At 44.3% G+C, this 19,388-nt stretch overlaps 1 protein-coding gene across 2 annotated transcripts in view; it reads left to right on the forward strand.

Moving 5' to 3' along the window:
- Window positions 1-5,178: 5,178 nt before the first annotated feature.
- TMEM38B (transmembrane protein 38B) overlaps window positions 5,179-19,388 on the forward strand; it is an 86,376-nt gene continuing 72,166 nt past the window's right edge. Inside the window, exons 1-2 of one of the 2 annotated variants that reach the window (XM_004048401.5) lie at window positions 5,179-5,604; window positions 18,704-18,860. In XM_004048401.5, the coding sequence (XP_004048449.1) occupies window positions 5,493-5,604; window positions 18,704-18,860 (269 nt within the window). In that variant the 5' untranslated portion in view covers window positions 5,179-5,492. Of the gene's footprint in view, window positions 5,605-15,185; window positions 15,661-18,703; window positions 18,861-19,388 lie in introns of those variants that run through there. The other variant, XM_019034225.4, reaches the window with a different exon arrangement.

Genomic DNA, 19,388 nt, shown 5'->3' on the forward strand with positions numbered 1-19,388 from the left:
TCCCAGCTGCTCAGGAGGATGGAATCGCTTGAATCTGGGAGGCAGAGGTTACAGTGAGCTGAGATCGCGCCACTGCACTTCAGCCTGGGCAACAGAGCAAGACTCACTCTCAAAAAAAAAAATAAATAAATAAATTAAAAAATAAATAAAATAAACAGGTTAAAGAAAATGATTATACTAGACATCTCTTGGGATGTCTGCCTAGCTCCCTCCTTTCTCTTTATTTTTTTTGAGACAGTGTCTCACTATGTTGCTCAGAGTGGTCTCAAACTCCTGGGCTCAAGCGATCCTCCTGCCTTGGCCTCTCAAAGTCCTGGGAGTACAGGTGTGAACCACTGCACCCAGCCGCTCCCTCCTTTTTCAGGAAATTGCCTCTGATATGTAGGGATGTGGCAGATCTGAACCACGTGACCCAGCCTCCCATCAGAACTGATTAACCAGGAGTGTACAGCTGTCCCAGGCCAGGACAGGGTCTCTCTCCTGGCAATATTCAGTAGAGGGACCCAGAGGCTAAGAGATGTTGGCATTGAGTATCATCAGTGACTGAGAGAAGTGCACACCCACCTGTTGCTGCTGGCCCCAGAAATGCTCTACTTCTTGCTTTTCTTGGGTCTTGACTGCTCAACTTCTCCTGGCTTTCATGAGATTCCCTAGTAGACTTTCAGCAAATTACTCATTTTGCTTAAGCTGCACAGAATGGTTTTCTATTACTTGGACTCCATGTTACTATTTTTTTTAAAGGGTCCATTCAACTTCCAAAATTCATTTACTCTGTGATTTAATGGTACCTGTTACTCTTTAACAGAGATGTTGAAGAGCAATATGGTGAACTTAAGTGTTGATGACCACAGACAACTGACAGCTATGGCATTGGTGGGTGACTACAGTTTTAGCAGTCCTTACGCTGAAGAAAGTTAGAGGTATTCCCATAATAACATCAGGTTTTTAATCAGGTAAGTTTGTACTTGTTATACATGGAGAACATTTCAGTTTACTAGTTTATATTAGTGGTATGAATGACGATTATAGAAAAGGATTTTAGTTTCCAGTGCAATAAATAAGTGAGCCATGTCAGGTTTTCCAAGACACAATATCAAAGGCACTATTATTAGATGCATGCTGAGTCTGAAGAGTTGAATGTATACTTGAATTGGTTGCACTTAAATCTCATGCACTGGCATGTAATTGTACTGATTGAATTCAGTGGGTATTTTGAGGGCAATTGGTGCTCTCTAGCTAATTCTCCTTGATAATCCTGAATATTAAAAAAGGTTGAATTCAAATTACATATACTTTGTCTTAAATGTCACATATTAATACATTATCATTTGATACAGTGTGGCTATCAAGTGCTTATCAAAACAACTTTAGAATGAAAATGCCTGACCAAGATACGAAGGTTTAGGAGTGCAATTGGTCCCTTTAATATGAAACTTCCAAATCGTGGACTCTAAGGTATTTTAAAAAGTTCAATAGCATGGTAGGGTGACTATAGTTAACAATAGTATATTGTTTATTTCAAAATGGCTAGACGAGGTGATTTGATTGATAGACCTTTAAGATTCAAAAGAGAAAAACAAAAAAGATGATTTGAAATGTTCCCAACACAAAGAAATGATAAGTGTTTGAGGTGGTGGATAGGCTAAATGCCTTGATTTGATTATAACACGTTGTGTGCACATATCAAAATATCACATGTACCTCATAAATATGTGCAAGTATGATGTATTAATAAAAAATAAAATAAAAAGTTATTATTATAGATTTCCCAAAGTGAAAGGCATGCCACTTAGTGGGTAGAAAGCAGTATTGCAGGGAAGAAACAGCTAGGATTGCATGTATGATACTGGGTTTCAGGATATTGTCAGTTTGACCCAGGAAGATGGGTGTGTAAACTGAAACTAAGAAGGGTTATACAATTATTCTAGAATTAAAGAGATAAGGAACATTAGTGACATGACCATATTGTTTGTATTAATAGAGGCATATATTGTTGAAGAAAGCATTTATTCATTTATAGCAGTAGTTCTGAACCAGGGGTGATCTTGTGTCCCCCAACCCCTGCCCCTGCCCCAGAAGACATTTGGCAAAGCCAAGACATTTTTGGTTGTTGCAAGTGGGGTGTGTGTGTGTGTGTGCGTGTGTGCATGGTCCTGGCATCTAGTACCAGTGATGCTGCTAAACATCATACAATGCAAGCACAGTCCACCATGACAAAGAATTGTTTAGCCCCAAATGTTAATCATGCTGGTGCTGCAAAACCTGGTTTATAAAAATCAGATTCACATATTTTTGAACTAAAAAGTGCCTCCAACAGGTTTAGTCAAAACTCTTCTTCAGGCCGGGGGCGGTGGCTTATGCAGTAATCCCAGCACTTTGAGAGGCTGAGCAGGTGGATCACCTGAGTTCAGGAGTTCGACCAGCCTGGCTAGCCTGGCCAACATGGTAAAAACTCGTCTCTACTAAAAATACAAAAAATTAGCTGGGTGTGGTGGCAGGCACCTGTAATCCCAGCTACTCGGGAGGCTGAGGCAGGAGAATTGCTTGAACATGGGAGGTAGAGGTTGCAGTGAGCCATGATTGTGCCACTGCACTCCAGCCTGGGCAACAAGAGCGAAACTCAGTCTCAAACAAACAAACAAAACAAAATGAAAAAACACCCCACAAAACTCATTTCTGGATATTAATACAATTAGACCAGTTTGGCTTCCTAATGAATAAGCTATACTTTGTAAATTGGATTCATTTTATCACCAATAATTATGTAATTTTGTATACTGCTTCCAAAATTCAGGAAAACTTTGAATCTTCACATGCAATTCTCCCAAATCTTGCCTTTCCTTCTTACCAATTTAAAGGTAATTGGTAACTAAAATGCAATTGGTCCATTTAATATAAAACTTCCTAATTGTGGACTCTAAGGTACTTTAAAAAGTTCAATAGCATGGTAATTTAAAGGTAAGAAGGAAAGGGGTCTTTCCATCCTCCATTTCCTCCTACAATGCTCATTTTAATAGACTAAATAACTCAACCACTGACCAGAAGCAAATACGGTGAGCGCCTTTAAAATGTAGATGGAACTTGTCTTTTTGTGAGATTAGGATTTAATTTCCCCTAGACCTTTATAAGGAAATTTCTTTAGGCTCTAGGCAGATAGGACCAAGCTTATTCTTACTGTTTTGAAATGCAACAATTTTCAAATTATCTTTAGAGTCTGAGATAATTAATTCCTTTCTATTGGAATTATTCTGTTTAAGGAAGTAAAGTGCTTGATTTACTTTCTTAAAAAAACCTCTGATGTTATTCATTTTGTCTCATTGGTGTTAATAATGGATTTAATGGTACCCCAGAATAATACTGGTATAGACACACAATTCAGTAGTGTCTTAAAGATTACATCATATTAAGTATTTTTTTAAGTCCAAAGACTAACCATATATTTTGCAAAATTTAAGACTGTTAAAATGTAAAATATTTAAAGAAATAATATCCAGGCTGGGTGTGAGTGGCTCACGCCTGTAATCCCAGCACTTTGGGAGGCCAAGGAGGGCGGATCACGAGGTCAGGAGTTCCAAACCATCCTGGCCAACATGGTGAAACCCCGTCTCTACTAAAAATACAAAAAAAACGTGGTGGCACGTGCCTTTAATCCCAGCTACTCGGGAGGCTGAGGCAGGAGAATCGCTTGAATCAGCGAGTTGGGGGTTGCAGTGAGCCGAGATCGCGCCACTGCACTCGTCTGGCAACAGAGCAAGATTACATATCAAAAAAAAAAAAAAAAAAAAAAAAAAAAGAAAGAAAGAAAGAAAAAAAAAGAAGTAATATCCAAACTCTGAGCCTAAATTCGCAAAACTAAAATTCCAAAAATAAGCGAATGTGTAAAAAGTATGGAAAGAACAGACTTAAACAGGAAAGTATAAATATTCACAGGTGGTTTTTTTCCCCTTAGTTTTGCTAGAAAGTGTGCTACAGGTCTAAGACTTTTCTCTACGGGAAGTGCTTGCTTAGAAAACCACACGTGAAAAGTATTTGAACAAGTCTATTCTTTCTTGATAAGTAATGAAGTGTAGAGATTTACTACAATTTTCCTACGTTTTAAACACTTAGTGTTTAGGGCAGTACTTCTGACATCCAGCAAAATGCTGGTTACATAGTAGGCACGCAAAAAACATTTTGTTAAATGAATTAAAATTAATGAATACATATTCAGATAAAAAAATTCTCCTTTTGCAGTGCATACACCCGTGAAGCTGTCACCTACCTAGCAGCTAATCACGTTTCTCCAATTTCCTGGTGCCAGCATAATCTGTTCACACATCAAATAAGTGTGCCAAGCTAGTTTTTTTTCTTACCCAAACCTATTCCTTCTTGTTTCCTATTTATCAGAATGCAACCACAATCCTCCTACTCACCCGTTCCTCATTTTATTTGACAAATGCTTCGTTTCCCGCCTGTACAGACTGACACTCACTGACGATATTCTGCTTCTACCCATGTTTCCCACAATTGGTCTCAATTTCTGCTGCCACAGCCTCCACTACCTTTTGCTTGGACCAGTGAATACCCTCTGATTTTCCGCTGTCCGTCGCTTCTCATCAATCTATTCTTAATCTTGTTGCTTGGTTGCACCTCTACTCCCTCACCTTCCACCAAACAACCCAGTTAGCGTAGTGATTAGGAGAAGAGATTCTGGCTCTGAGCTTAACATAGTGATTGATCAAGAATTTAACCTCTGGAGCCAAACTGCCTGGCTTTGTCTGCCTTTCGAGGACTTTTCCCAACCTCATTTCTCACTTTGTAGTCAACCCAAAACACCTCCCTCCATCTCCCACCTAGCTTTTGTTTCTCACTTAACTTTTAAAGTCCAGCTCACATGTCACTTTACTCACTTCCCAGAATTGTAATCTTCGTTTCGGAACTGCTCTCGCACGGCAGCTATACTTCTCAGTACCTGCTTTTGTACCATTATGTGCGTTTTTTCTCTTTTTATAAAAAAATCTCTTTCAGGGAACGCATAGTTCTTGAGGGCAGGATATTACTGTTTTATTTTTATATCTCCAGTAAGTCACAGTGTGACTTGCACTGTGGTTGCTCGATAAATGTTAGGTGAATGACATCAATTTACAGAAATAAATCCAACTCTGAGCGTCTCCCCTTGAGGACCGTGAGGACCGTGTTTTGTTCATCTGCACGCTCTCCAGGTCCTGCACTGCGCCCAGGACCAAGAAGACGCTGGACCCTTACTAGGAGAACCGAGGCAAGAGCCGCTGGAGCCGCCGGGAACCCGCTCGCCCCTCCCACCCGCCTAGCGCCGGTGAGCCTGCGGCTCCCTCGAAGCGCGGCCCCGCCCCTCGGCGCCAGGGCGCACGCGCGGAGCTGGAGCCGGCGCGGAGGAGCGGGCAGCCGCGGCTGTGCCCTCGCCTACTCTTCATCGCGCGCGCGCGGGGAACCAGTAGCCGCGGCTGCTTCGGTTGCCGCGGTCGGTGGTCGTTATGGATTCTCCATGGGACGAATTGGCTCTGGCCTTCTCCCGCACGTCCATGTTTCCCTTTTTTGACATCGCGCACTATCTAGTGTCAGTGATGGCGGTGAAACGTCAGCCGGGTGAGTGCGGGGCGCCGCGGGCCGGACCCCTCAGAGTGCTCTGACGGCGAGGACCGTCTAAGTCGGGTGGGTCGGGTGGGCGGCTGAGTGGCCGCTAGCCCAGACAGTTCGATGGTAGAGTTGGAGGGGCGCCAAGGGCCGGTTGGTCTGACTTACTGAGTGCAGATGGGGAAACAGCGCGGGGGAGGACGGAGGCTCTAGTACTCCTCAAAGGAGGCGTGACCTGGGGTCCGCGACGCGGTAGCCTGGGCGAGCAGGGCCGACCTTGCCAACCGCCCGCAGAAGTCCCAGGACTGACAGAAGCTGCCGCAGCGTTTCGGAACCACAGATATCCGCGCCAGCCCAGGGCTTGGGCGGCCTCCTCGCGGTACCGCCACTCGCTCGCAGTGTTTGAAAGTCACGTGAGGAGACAGCAGGTTTCTGACTCAGTCTCTTGGAGTAATAGATGGTTGCGGACTACTCTCCAGTTATGAAAGTTGTACAAGCACTGAAACAAAAAGCCTCCTGTAGCCAGACCAGGATTCCCCTTCACGCAGTGTCCTAACACCCTGCCTAGCATGTGAGAAGCGAGTGCGTTCCCCTTTTCACAGTCACGACGGACACTGTACAAGCAAGAGTTACCTGGCGTAGTTTCACTATCTGCAGAATGGGGATATAGTCTTGAAACAGCATTTTGAGTTCTTTTAGCAATGCGATCAAGGGACAGTAGTTGTATTTTATTGGATTTTACACCAGGGTGCCTTTGCTCTAATACTGCTTTACTTTTGTAGTTATTCTACTGTCCTTTTAGTTGTATGGACCTCTTCTTTCTTTGAGGTCAGACATTTCTTTGCCTACTTTCTTTGTGTTCTTGCTGTCTTTCTTTTTTTTTTTTTTTTTTTTTATTGATCATTCTTGGGTGTTTCTCGCAGAGGGGGATTTGGCAGGGTTACAGGACAATAGTGGAGGGAAGGTCGGCAGATAAGCAAGTGAACAAAGTTCTCTGGTTTTCCTAGGCAGAGGACCCTGCGGCCTTCCGCAGTGTTTGTGTCCCTGGGTACTTGAGATTAGGGAGTGGTGATGGCTCTTAACGAGCATGCTGCCTTCAAGCATCTGTTTAACAAAGCACATCTTGCACCGCCCTTAATCCATTCAACCCTGAGTGGATACAGCACATGTTTCAGAGAGCACAGGGTTGGGGGTAGGGCCACAGATCAACAGGATCCCAAGGCAGAAGAATTTTTTCTTAGTACAGAACAAAATGAAAAGTCTCCCATGTCTACCTCTTTCCACACAGACACGGCAACCATCCAATTTCTCAATCTTTTCCCCACCTTTCCCCCCTTTCCATTCCACAAAACCGCCATTGTCATCATGACCCGTTCTCAATGAGCTGTTGGGTACACCTCCAAGACGGGGTGGTGGCCGGGCAGAGGGGCTCCTCACTTCCCAGTAGGGGCGGCCGGGCAGAGGTGCCCCTCACCTCCCGGACGGGGCGGCTGGCCGGGCAGGGGGCTGACCACCCCCACCTCCCTCCTGGACGGGGCGGCTGGCCGGGCAGAGGGGCTCCTCACTTCCCAGTAGGGGCGGCCGGGCAGAGGCGCCCCTCACCTCCCGGATGGGGCAGCTGGCCAGGCGGGGGGCCGAACCCCCACCACCCTCCCGGACAGGGCGGCAGGCTGGGCGGTGGGCTGACCCCCCCACCTCCCTCCCGGACGGGGTGGCTGGCCAGGCGGGGGGCTGACCCCCCACCTCCCTCCCGGACAGGGCGGCAAGCTGGGCGGTGGGCTGACCCCCCCACCTCCCTCCCGGACGGGGCGGCTGGCCGGGCTGAGGGGCTCCTCACTTCCCAGTAGGGGCGGCCGGGCAGAGGCGCCCCTCATCTCCCGGACGGGGCGGCTGGCCGGGCGGGGGGCTGACCCCCCCACCTCCCTCCCGGACGGGGCGGCTGGCCGGGCGGGGGGCTGACCCCCCCCCACCTCCCTCCCGGACAGGGCGGCTGGCCGGGCGGGGGGCTGACCCCCCCACCTCCCTCCCGGACGGAGCGGCTGGCCGGGCAGAGGGGCTCCTCACTTCCCAGTAGGGGCGGCCGGGCAGAGGTGCCCCTCACCTCCCGGACGGGGCGGCTGGCCAGGTGGGGGGCTAACCCCCCCACCTCCCTCCCGGACGGGGCGGCTGGCCGGGCGGGGGGTTGACCCCCCCACCTCCCTCCCGGACGGAGCGGCTGGCCGATCAGAGGGGCTCCTCGCTTCCCAGTAGGGGCGGCCGGGCAGAGGCGCCCCTCACCTCTCGGACCGGGTGGCCGGCCAGGCGGGGGGCCGAACCCCCACCTCCCTCCTGGACAGGGCGGCAGGCTGGGCGGTGGGCTAACCCCCCCACCTCCCTCCTGGACGGGGCGGCTGGCCGGGCGGGGGGCTGCCCCCCCACCTCCCTCCCGGACGGGGCGGCTGGCCGGGCGGGGGGCTGACCCCCCCACCTCCCTCCCGGACGGAGCGGCTGGCCGGGCAGAGGGGCTCCTCACTTCCCAGTAGGGGCTGCCGGGCAGAGGCGCCCCTCACCTCCCGGACGGGGCGGCTGGCCAGGTGGGGGGCTAACCCCCCACCTCCCTCCCGGACGGGGCGGCTGGCCGGGCGAGGGGGCTCCTCACTTCCCAGTAGGGGCGGCCGGGCAGAGGTGCCCCTCACCTCCCGGACGGGGCGGCTGGCCGGGTGGGGGGCTAACCCCCCCACCTCCCTCCCGGACGGGGCGGCTGGCGGGGTGGGGGGTTGACCCCCCCACCTCCCTTCCGGACGGGGTGGCTGGCCGGGCGGGGGGCTGACCCCCCCACCTCCCTCCCGGACGGAGCGGCTGGCCGATCAGAGGGGCTCCTCACTTCCCAGTAGGGGCGGCCGGGCAGAGGCGCCCCTCACCTCTCGGACCGGGTGGCCGGCCAGGCTGGGGTCCGAACCCCCACCTCCCTCCTGGACAGGGCGGCAGGCTGGGCGGTGGGCTAACCCCCCCACCTCCCTCCCGGACGGGGCGGCTGGCCGGACGGGGCGGCTTGCCGGGCGGGGGGCTGGCCCCCCCACCTCCCTCCCGGACGGGGCGGCTGGCCGGGCGGCGGGCTGGCCCCCCCACCTCCCTCCCGGACGGGGCGGCTGGCCGGGCGGGGGGCTGACCCCCCCACCTCCCTCCCGGACGAGGTGGCTGCCGGGCGGAGATGCTCCTCACTTCCCAGACGGGGTGGCTGCCGGGCGGAGGGGCTCCTCACTTCTCAGGCGGGGCGGCTGCCGGGCGGAGGGGCTCCTCACTTCTCGGGCGGGGCGGTTGCCAGGCAGAGGGTCTCCTCACTTCTCAGACGGGGCGGCCGGGCAGAGACGCTCCTCACATCCTGGACGGGGCGGCAGGGCAGAGGTGCTCCCCACATCTCAGATGATGGGTGGCCGGGCAGAGCCGCTCCTCACTTCCCAGATGTGATGGCGGCCGGGAAGAGGCGCTCCTTGTTTCCTAGATGGGATGGCGGCCGGGCAGAGAGGCTCCTCACTTTCCAGACTGGGCAGCCAGGCAGAGGGGCTCCTCACTTTCCAGACTGGGCAGCCAGGCAGAGGGGCTCCTCACATCCCGGACGATGGGCGGCCAGGCGGAGACGCTCCTCACTTCCCAGACGGGGCGGCAGCGGGGCAGAGGCTGCAATCTCGGCACTTTGGGAGGCCAAGGCAGGCGGCTGGGAGGTGGTTGTAGCGGGCCGAGATCACGCCACTGCGCTCCAGCCTGGGCACCATTGAGCACTGAGTTAACCAGACTCTGTCTGCAGTCCCGGCACCTCGGGAGGCCGAGGCTGGCAGATCACTCGCGGTTAGGACTGGAGACCAGCCCGGCCAACGCAGCGAAACCCCGTCTCCACCAAAAAAATACGAAAACCAGTCAGGCGGGGTGGCGCGCGCCTGCAATCGCAGGCACTCGGCAGGCTGAGGCAGGAGAATCAGGCAGGGAGGTTGCAGTGAGCTGAGATGGCAGCAGTACCGTCCAGCTTCGGCTCGGCATCAGAGGGAGACCGTGGAAAGAGGGGAGAGGGGAGAGGGGAGAGGGGAGAGGGGAGAGGGAGAGCTCTTGCTGTCTTTCATCTGCCTTGCCCTACAGATAGTTGATGAGTGAGGTCTGGAGGATGATGCTGTATCTTTCTTATGGACTACTTACTGGTTTTAAAAAATCCTTAGACCTCAGAAATATTTTTCATTTATGTTGAAGTTTGTAGCTCAGTTTAAATCGTTGGTACAAATTTTGACCTGGATGAGGATGGTATTACTGCATTAAAGTAGAACGCATTATCTGCATAAGATATTATTTCCTTGATTTGAAAAAAGTAAGTTTTGTTGCTACTACATGTTCAGAATTTGATTAAAAAAATTTTTTTTTGTATAGGCTGAATCAGATGTTCACATTGTGGTCCAGGGACCCATGGGATTCTCTGACACTGCCAGTTTAAAATTACTTTCATAATAATATGCAGATGTTATCTTTTTCACTCTCATTTTTTCAGAAGTGTACAGTGGAGTTTTCCAGAGGCTACCTGAGTTGTGATACTGTAACAGAAGGAAGTAGATATGAGAATCTAACAGTTTTCTATTTGAAGCCAGACATTTGTTAAAATGTACACAGTGTGATTCTTCTCACTAAATGTTTTTTGTTTTGGAAAAGTTATTTTTCATAAAGAATACATTATCATTATTATTATTATTATTATTTTTGGGACGGAGTCTCTCTGTCGCCCAGGCTGAAGTGCAGTGGCGCGATCTCGGCTCAATGCTGCAACCTGTGCCTCCCGGGTTTAAGCGATTCTCCTGCCTCAGCCTCCCGAGTAGCTGGGATTACAGGCGCCTGCCACCACGTTCGGCTAATTTTTGTATTTTTAGTAGTGGAGACGGGGTTTCGCCATGTTGGCCAGGCTTGAAGGATACATTATTTATGGTAACATTTAATACATTTACTTTTTAAAAAATGAAAACATGAAGAACAATTGTTGCATAGTGGACAGGTCTATGCAGTCCTATCCCCAAAGGCTGAGGAAGCTGAGAGGCTGAGGAATCCAGTTTCTTAGAAACCTTTAAAAGGGACTTAAGAACAGAAGCCATATCTTGGGTGGCCCCAAGGAGATTGTGGATCACCCCATTACCCGACCCCCAACCCCCAACCAGAGATGTGTAGGACAGTTGCTTAAGAGCAGGATTTATGGTAAGTGAAATAGCGTCAAGGTTGTTTGACCTAAGGGCAAGATCGGTAAGTGTATACTTTTACACAAGGAACAGTAGATAAAATATAAATCTTAGAGGCAGTCCCAGAACTGGGGTTAATCATAAGTCAACATGGCGGATGTTGGAGTTGCTTTAGCCGCCACAACTATTTAAAATTTTCTCAGTTATAATTTCTAAGATGCTAAGTATTGATACTTGTAGCCAACATAAACAAAACCTTTTGGGGTTGTCAAGAAATTTAAGTCCGATTTTTTAAAAGATGTAATTCACATAGAATCTGTTCACCATTTTTAATAAAAAGTTCTGTGTTTTTGGACAGACACATGCAGTCATTCAACTACCATCACAATCAAGATACTGAACGGTTTCCTCACCCACCCCAAATTCCTTCCTGCACTTTTGTGTAAGCTGTCCCCTATCCTTGGCAAGCATTAATCTGTTTACTAATTTTTAGGGATGTAGAGGGCTCCTAAGATTCCATAATTTGAGAACCACGTGATTATTGAATACTTATATAGTATCATACAGTACCAGTACTTGTAAAGAGGTAAAAATGATGGAATTCAGACACAAGAGTGAACAGTGTACCTGTTTAGCCTTTTACCCGAAGTGTGTTAGACTGCCCATTTCCTTTGACAGTTCTATTATTGGTCTTCAATATCTTGCCATTCTGATGATCAGAAAACAATTTTTCATTTATGTTTGTCATGGTACTCATGAGTTTGTGCCTCTTATTGGTCATTTGTATTTCATGTAAATTGCTTAATTTTTTTTTGTCCATTTTCTTATTGGGCTGTAGGTTATTGTCTTCTATTTACTGTCTTTGTGGATCATGGATATTCATTCTATTTATGTCTGTAGTCCTTTTTTCCCATAACTCTTGCTATCTTTTAACTTTGTTTATATTGTCTTTTATGGCAGAAGTTTAAAAAATTTCATAATATTTTTACTTTTTCATAAAAAAATCTATTAATTTTTTTCTCCTATGTCACTATTGGGATTTGTATATTTTAAGAAGGGGTTTCTCAGGCCTAAGGTTATAAAAATACTCGTCCTTGATCTTTTTTTAAAAAATCCTATAGTTCTATAAAAGTATAGGTTCGTAATCTATCTGCAGTATTTTTTGTTGTATAGATGGTCCTTTGCAAGTCTGGTCATGGCTGGATAGAACAGTTGGAACTCAATGATCTCAGCAGAGTATGCTCTATGCTCATTGAACTGGTTCTGCTCTAGACCTTTACTAAGATCATCCCACGTGCACAGACCTCTGGAATGTCCTTAGTTCTTGTTTGTTTTCTTTAGCGTCCCATTTTTTTTTTTTTTTCTGTGAGCTACTGAAATCCTTCCAGTGAATTCTTTATGGCTTAAGTTTGTTGGTTTTTGCTGCTTGTAGCCAAAAACCCGGGTTCCATTTCTTTTTCTAGCCTCTTATATATTAAAGAGTGTTTTGTTGAATACTAATGATAGTGAGTGACTTTGTCTTACTCCTGATATTCCTGAATTTAATGAGAATGCTTTTAAAGTTTTCTCAAGAGTGATGTTTGCTATAGGTTTTTATGAGGGACACTTTAAGGAAGTTTTACTTTATTCCCAACTTTCTAGGATATCCCTATATCTTTACACCATCCTGGTGGAGAAGGTGACATGTTTTATCAAGTGCTATTTTTTTTTCAAAATCTATTGAGATCATATTGTGTTTCCCATTTAAAAATGTAACGTAGTGAATTACATTATTACGTTTTTTAAAAAATGATGAATCATCCTTATATTCTTGGACTAAACTACTTGATACATTATTTTAATTCATTAGGGATTTTGATTTGGCAGTACTTCATGTAAAATTTTTGCATTTATGTTTATAATAGAAATGAGCCTATTAGGTTATTTTGTTGTGTGACCCTCAGTTTGGGCCCAAGGTTATGCTATTTTTGTAAAATAGATTGGGAAGCTTTCTATTTTTTAAGCTTGGAATGGTTTATTTAATAGGCATTGCTTGTTCTTTGATATTTGGTAGACTTGAACTATGTAGTTTTATGTTTCTTGGTATATTTTAATGGGTAAATCTTATTTTTTTCCCAATCCAGACTTAAGTCATTTTGGTAATTTATGTCTCTCTCAGGAATCATCTATTTCTTTTAGACTTCCAAGTCTATTGGAGTAAATGTTTACATTATATTGTAGAAAATTTGTCCGGATTCTTTGGTAGTTAATTCTTAAATGTTATCTATTTCACTTGAATCTTCTGGATCTTAATCACTTTATGTCCTATGGTAATTTTTTTACACCCCATATATGTCTTTTTTTCTTCTAACTCATTTTGAATAAGATACATTTGTTCAGGCTCTGTCAGTAGATGGAGTGAGTAGCTTGTATTACTCTCTATTTATGTGGTCAGCATTCCTTTTTCATAGTCAGAACTGAAGCTAATATGTGTGTACTCCTCCTACTCCAACACCACTTCTTTTAGATTTTTACTTAGAATATGTATGCATTACTTAATTGGCAACTTTTTCCTATCCCCCCAGTGATTGATTCTCTAGAACTCACACCTACAGTAAACTGTAATTCTCATATATACTACTGCCAGAGTTCTTCATATATTTACCCTCTCAGACGTGTTACTCCTTGAGACTTTATTTTGGTATGCACTCTACCACTAACAATACCTCACTCCGTACTTTCCCACCATTTATATCGGATCTTTTGTACTGTCTGCCTAGATCTTAAAAAATGCCACCAGAGGCAAAATGATAAAGGGGATTAACTCTTTTCTGCCTAAGGTGTGAAGGACTGCATCCCATTTTTGTTTGGTTCAGGTTTTCGGCTTTAAAATCCCAGGAAAGATAATACTCCTCCAGCCTTCTATGTAACTTTTGCTTCATAAGCAAAGACATAAAAGACATCAGGTAATACAAGTGGGATTAATTTTTTTCTTTGTTTACCTCCATTTGTCTCGTGAACAAACATGTGAATCCTCCTGAACCCTTGCGTGTGATTGGCTATAGTTTTCAGTTTGGGCTGATAGTGTAAGTTTTTTTTGTTTGTTTGTTTGTTTTTCTTTTCTCTGTCTCCTGGGCATTTTATTAGGAAGTTGGAATATGCTGTTTTGGTGGTTGCTAGTGAGAAGCCATTTTAACAGGAAGTTTACATCATTACTTTTAATCTATCTTATCTTACATTTTAAATGTCTCTTAAGTCTTCATTAAAATAAACACATTTCTTCAATCCTACATTCACATCAAACCACCATTTTATATAAGACTTGCTGACTACAGTAATTTCTATTACACACAAAATGTATTGTTTTACTCTAAATTCTGCCATGACTATTCTGCTAACCTCTCTCAAGTCATACATAATTAATTTTAGCAAATATTCATTGAAACTCTGTATTGGGCATTATATTAGATGTTTAGGATACTGCAATGAAAGATGCTGTTGTAGCCCTAAAGAGACTTATTGGTGCTTTTTCTTTATTTTTGATAGTGTCACATAAGGTTGCACTACCTTTTCTACACAATAATAGTAGCCATCATTGATTTTAGATACTGGGAGAACATTTCAGTATGTTAATTCTATTCCTCACACATTCCTGTAAGGTAGGTATTATTTAACTCATTTTATAGATGAGGAATAGTTTTAAGGGATAAAATAACCTCCCTTAAGTCACATGGTTTAGTAAATTATGGAGCTAGTTCTTGACTCCAGATCTGGTTAATTCCAAAATTTCTTACTATTCTGTGCCTTATCTTTGCATGACCATTTACTGTTCCTGGTTTCAATAATTAGCAATTTCTCAATAAGGTGTCACTTGACATGGTTATTTTCTTCAATGATTTCTGTCGTTTCTATGAATTAAATCCTGGAATAAAGTTTGTCATTGTTCCTTTCCTGTAATTTGTGGGAGATGAAAGTTTGTAAGTCTAGAATTTATCAGTTCTGGGCATCCTGGAAAGGTGGCAGCAGTGGTGGCAGCTGAGTTTTGCAATATCATTATGAATCCCCATGTAAAAACAGGGAAAAGTGCAAAAGTCATAAATGTACAGCTCAGTGGATTTTCAAACACACCCATATGCAGATAAAAATAGAACATTTATGACACTCCCCAAAGCCTCTTTGTTACATGATTTAAAGAGCCAGAGGCCATGTGCACGGGTTCACATGGCCTGTGGAGGAAACACCTGAGCAGTGTTTCCTCCACAGGGGGTCTCAGTTTGGGCTCTAAAGAGCTCCTCCACCAAGTTTCTAAATTTTAATAATTTCAGCCTATTGTTCCCCCAGAGTAGTAACTGCTTTCTGGAACTGAACTCTGTGATAACATAGTATTTACTTTTTGCCTTTTCAATAACCTAGTTAACAATTTTATACCTACTGAGTTCTATTTAAATAATGGTATTTTCTATCTCCTGACTGGACAGAAACCCTGGAGTAGGGTTTGAACTTCCTACTTTCTGGTTTGCATATATCTTATTAAGATAACTAAAGTACTTGCTACTTGCCACTCTTCAGACCCGGTCAGTGTAATGTCATCAGTGCAGCAGATCAGTGTGATGTGTGATCTCTCAATGTGATCAAAATCTCTGGACTATTTTAGAGAGCAAGAGTGTTAACATAGACCTGAAACAAGACCGTAATGGTTGAACAAAGCACAAAGTGCTTCTGAGATTTTTTGCAAATTAATAGGAAGAAAAAAGCATTTGCTTCCAAGTTATAAGAATTGTGTTGATTTGACCCCGTAAAAATACTACATCTTGAATACTAGCTGCAATTAGAGTCACGACTTTTCTGTGTTTATAATTCATAGCTATTCTCCAAGATCCATCTGTCTTATATTTAGATCAAACAGGTAAGTTAGTGGAATGTGATAGCTATCACCACCTTTTTGTCTTTGGTTGTGGCACCAATTTCTGTGGTATTGTTTTTGGTTATTTTGTTGGTGAGGAGAGGAATATCTAGGGGCTTCTATGTGGTCCATTATACCATATTGCTCCTTATGCCATAAATCAGAGAATCTATATGGGCATTGAGTCAGTTGCCAAGTATGTCTGTTCTAATTACTCATTAAGGAACTGGGGAATAACTACAAGGTGAGTATGTGGATCTACCTGGCCCACTATGATTCAAACTTGATCTAAGGCTGGGTGCAGTGGCTCACGCCTGTAATCCCAGCACTTTGGGAGGCTGAGGCAGGAGGATCACTTGAGGCCAGAAGTTTGAGACCAGCCTGGCCAACATAGTGAGACCCCATCTCTGAAAAAATTTAAAAAAATTTAAAAACCAAAAAAATCCCCCAAACTTGATCTAAAACTCCTTGAATTGTGTCATAGATAATCTGTAAGCCTCTGTTGCCTACGTGATTATTTTTAAATAATTTTGATGAAAAAGCATACTTGAGGCATATAGGATATGTTGTTCATTTTTCTCTCTTTTTAAAAAGAAGATAAATCTATAAAGGGGAAAGACTAAAGCAAAAGTAAACTAATATGCAATTTAAAAATATGTAATATGTAGAGTTGAAGTTTTAAGAAGGCTAGGACATTCCCATGCTTCTTTCTAGAAGTTATGTCAGCCACTAGCAAGTTGAATGTCAACTGTTTTGAAAATAGCTACAGTGCAAGTAGTTCTTAAAAACAGGGACACACTCTGGAACTAAAATAGACTGAGTACAAGAAAATAAAGAAGTCGTGTATGCAGTGCATTAACAAAATATCTTTCTAACTTTTGTTATAACTGTAAGTTCATAAAACTATTAAGCGTAGTCTAATGATTCATTTTGCCAGAATTTGGGATTATTTTGTAGATGTGATTTTAAGTGTATTTATGGAAGTACAGTGTGACTTTATTTTTCTTTGTAGCTTTCATTTCATGATGAAGTTATTTATTTATTATTTTTGATACAGGGTCTCACTCTGTTGTCTAGGCTGAGTGCATTGGCACTATCATGGCTCACTGCAGCCTGGAACTCCTGGGCTCAAGTGATTCTTCCACTTTAGCCTCCTGAATAGCTGAGACTACAGGTGTGTACTATCAAGCCTGGCTAATTTTTTATATTTTGTGGAGACGGGAGTCTTGCTATATTGCTCAAGCTTGTCTCGACCTCCTGGACTCAAGCAATCCTCCCAGCTCAGCCTCCCAAACCAAAGTGTTGTGATTGCAGGTGTGAGCCACCATGCCTGGCTGAAAGTATTTTGATATTAAAGTTCATATGTAATTATTTGCATTTTAAACATCTTATATTTGGAATTAGATTTAGGTCTGAATGTGACAAATGTTGCTAAGAATTTTGGGGAAAATAATTCTATTGATAGCGTATTTCAAACATCTTAAGGTAGGACAGAGAAATTTCTTTTTTCTTTTCTAAATGCCAGTACATTAAAATAAAATAATTTGAGTTGGAAGCCAGGTGTGGTGGCTCATGTCTGTAATCCCAGCAGTTTGGGAGGCTGAGGCGGGTGAATCACTTGAGGCCAGGAGTTCCAGACCAGCCTGGCCAACATGGCGGAACTCTGTCTCTACTAAAAATACAAAAATTAGCCTGGTGTGGTGGCGCGTGCCTATAATCCCAGCTACTTGGGAGGCTGAGGCACGAGACTTGCTTGAACTCAGGATGCTGAGGTTGCAGTGAGCCGAGATCACTCCACTGCACTCCAGCCTTGGCAACAGAGCGAGACCCTGTCTCAAAATAAATAAATAAGTAATTAAGTAAATAAATAAATATAGTTTGAGTTAGAGACATTGTTCATATCTAGAATGTTTTATTGGCCTTTTTTTGGGTGTTTTTTGACTTTGACATTTAAAAAATATAAGCCAGTTGTTGTTGTTGTTTGTTGTTTGTTTTTGTTTTCTCAGAGTAGCCCTCAGTTTGGGTTCGTCTGATTCGATTAGTTCAGGTTGTATATTTTTGTTAGAAATACCACAGAAGTGGCCGGGCTCGGTGGCTCACGCCTGTAATTCCAGCACTTTGGGAGGCCGAGGTGGGTGGATCACAAGATCAGGAGTTTGAGACCAGCCTGGCCAACATAGTGAAACCTCGTCTCTACTAAAAATACAAAAATTAGCTGGGCGTGGTGGCAGGCGCCTGTAGTCCCAGCTACTTGGGAGGCTGAGGCAGGAGAATTGCTTGAACCCAGGAGGTGGAGGTTGTGGTGAGCCAAGATCGCATCACTGCACTCCAGCCTGGGGAACAGAGCGAGACTCTGTCTCAAAGTAAAAAAAAAAAAAAAGAGATACCACAGAAGTGATGATGTGTTCTCAGTGTATCATATCAGGAGTTACTTGATGTTATTTACTGTTATTTACAGTGATGTCTGCAAGGTTTCCCCCACTCTCAAGTTATTATTTTCCTCTACAATTAATAAGTAATTAGTTAAGACTCGTGTTGAGGTAGTATAAATATCTATTCCTAAGAAACCTTTCACCTTTAGGTTTATTTTGTTACTCTGTTTCTCACCTGTCTTGTTGAAAGCTTAGTTTATTTATTTCAGCTTCTTTATTTTCCAATATACTTAAGATTGTAAATTTTTCTTAATAAATCACTTTGACATATTGTCTGGGAGTACTTACTGTAGGGTTTGGGATGGAAGGAGACAATAAGTGAGAATATCGTTTATAATAATCCATTACTAGGAAACTGGCAATGACAGCCTAAACAGAACAGAGTATTTTAAAGGTGCCAAAGTGCCAAAAATCACCCATTAACAAAATGTTTCCAGTCTTGCTTTAAAGAAGAAAAGATATGATTTTTAATGATTTTCACTGGCACACATATGAATAATAGTTGTTGAAAATTATGAATTTAAGAAGTTTATTTGTTTAGTGCAACTTGTACTTTGGGGCTTGTTTAATAAATGTATAATGATCACAGACCATATTTTACTTTACCATTTCAGGAGCAGCTGCATTGGCATGGAAGAATCCTATTTCAAGCTGGTTTACTGCTATGCTCCACTGTTTTGGTGGAGGAATTTTATCCTGTTTACTGCTTGCAGAGCCTCCATTGAAGTTTCTTGCAAACCACACTAACATATTACTGGCATCTTCAATCTGGTAAGCTGCCAGTATGGTGACCTATGTGACATTAAACAATTGTGTTGTAAATTGTTAGTAAAATGAATTTTTTTTCTTTGAACAATATTTTATGTGCTTGAAAAGTTAATGCATCTGCAAGGAAGGAACCCAAATAATGCTAAAGGGGGTTTTTTTTTTTTTTTTGAGACGGAGTCTCGCTCTGTTGCCCAGGCTGAAGTGCAATGGCATGATCTTGGCTCACTGCAACCTTCACCTCCTGGGTTCAAGTGATTCTTCTGCCTCAACCTCTGGAGTAGCTGGAATTACAGCACCCACCCTCATGCATGGCTAATTTTTGTATTTTTGTAGAGACGGGGTTTCACCATGTTGGCCAGGCTGGTCTTGAACTCCTGACCTGAGGTGATCTGCCCGCCTCGGCCTCCCAAAATGCTGGGATTACAGGCGTGAGCCACCGCACCCAGCCGTGCCAAAGGCTTTAAGTGTAAAGTATATCTCTTTCTTTTTTGTCTTCCCTTATCTTCTCCCAGAAGCAATTATTGTCTGCCA

The sequence above is a fragment of the Gorilla gorilla genome, chromosome 13 (genome assembly GCF_029281585.2).
Source record: "Gorilla gorilla gorilla isolate KB3781 chromosome 13, NHGRI_mGorGor1-v2.1_pri, whole genome shotgun sequence".
Classification (NCBI taxonomy): Eukaryota; Metazoa; Chordata; class Mammalia; order Primates; family Hominidae; genus Gorilla; species Gorilla gorilla.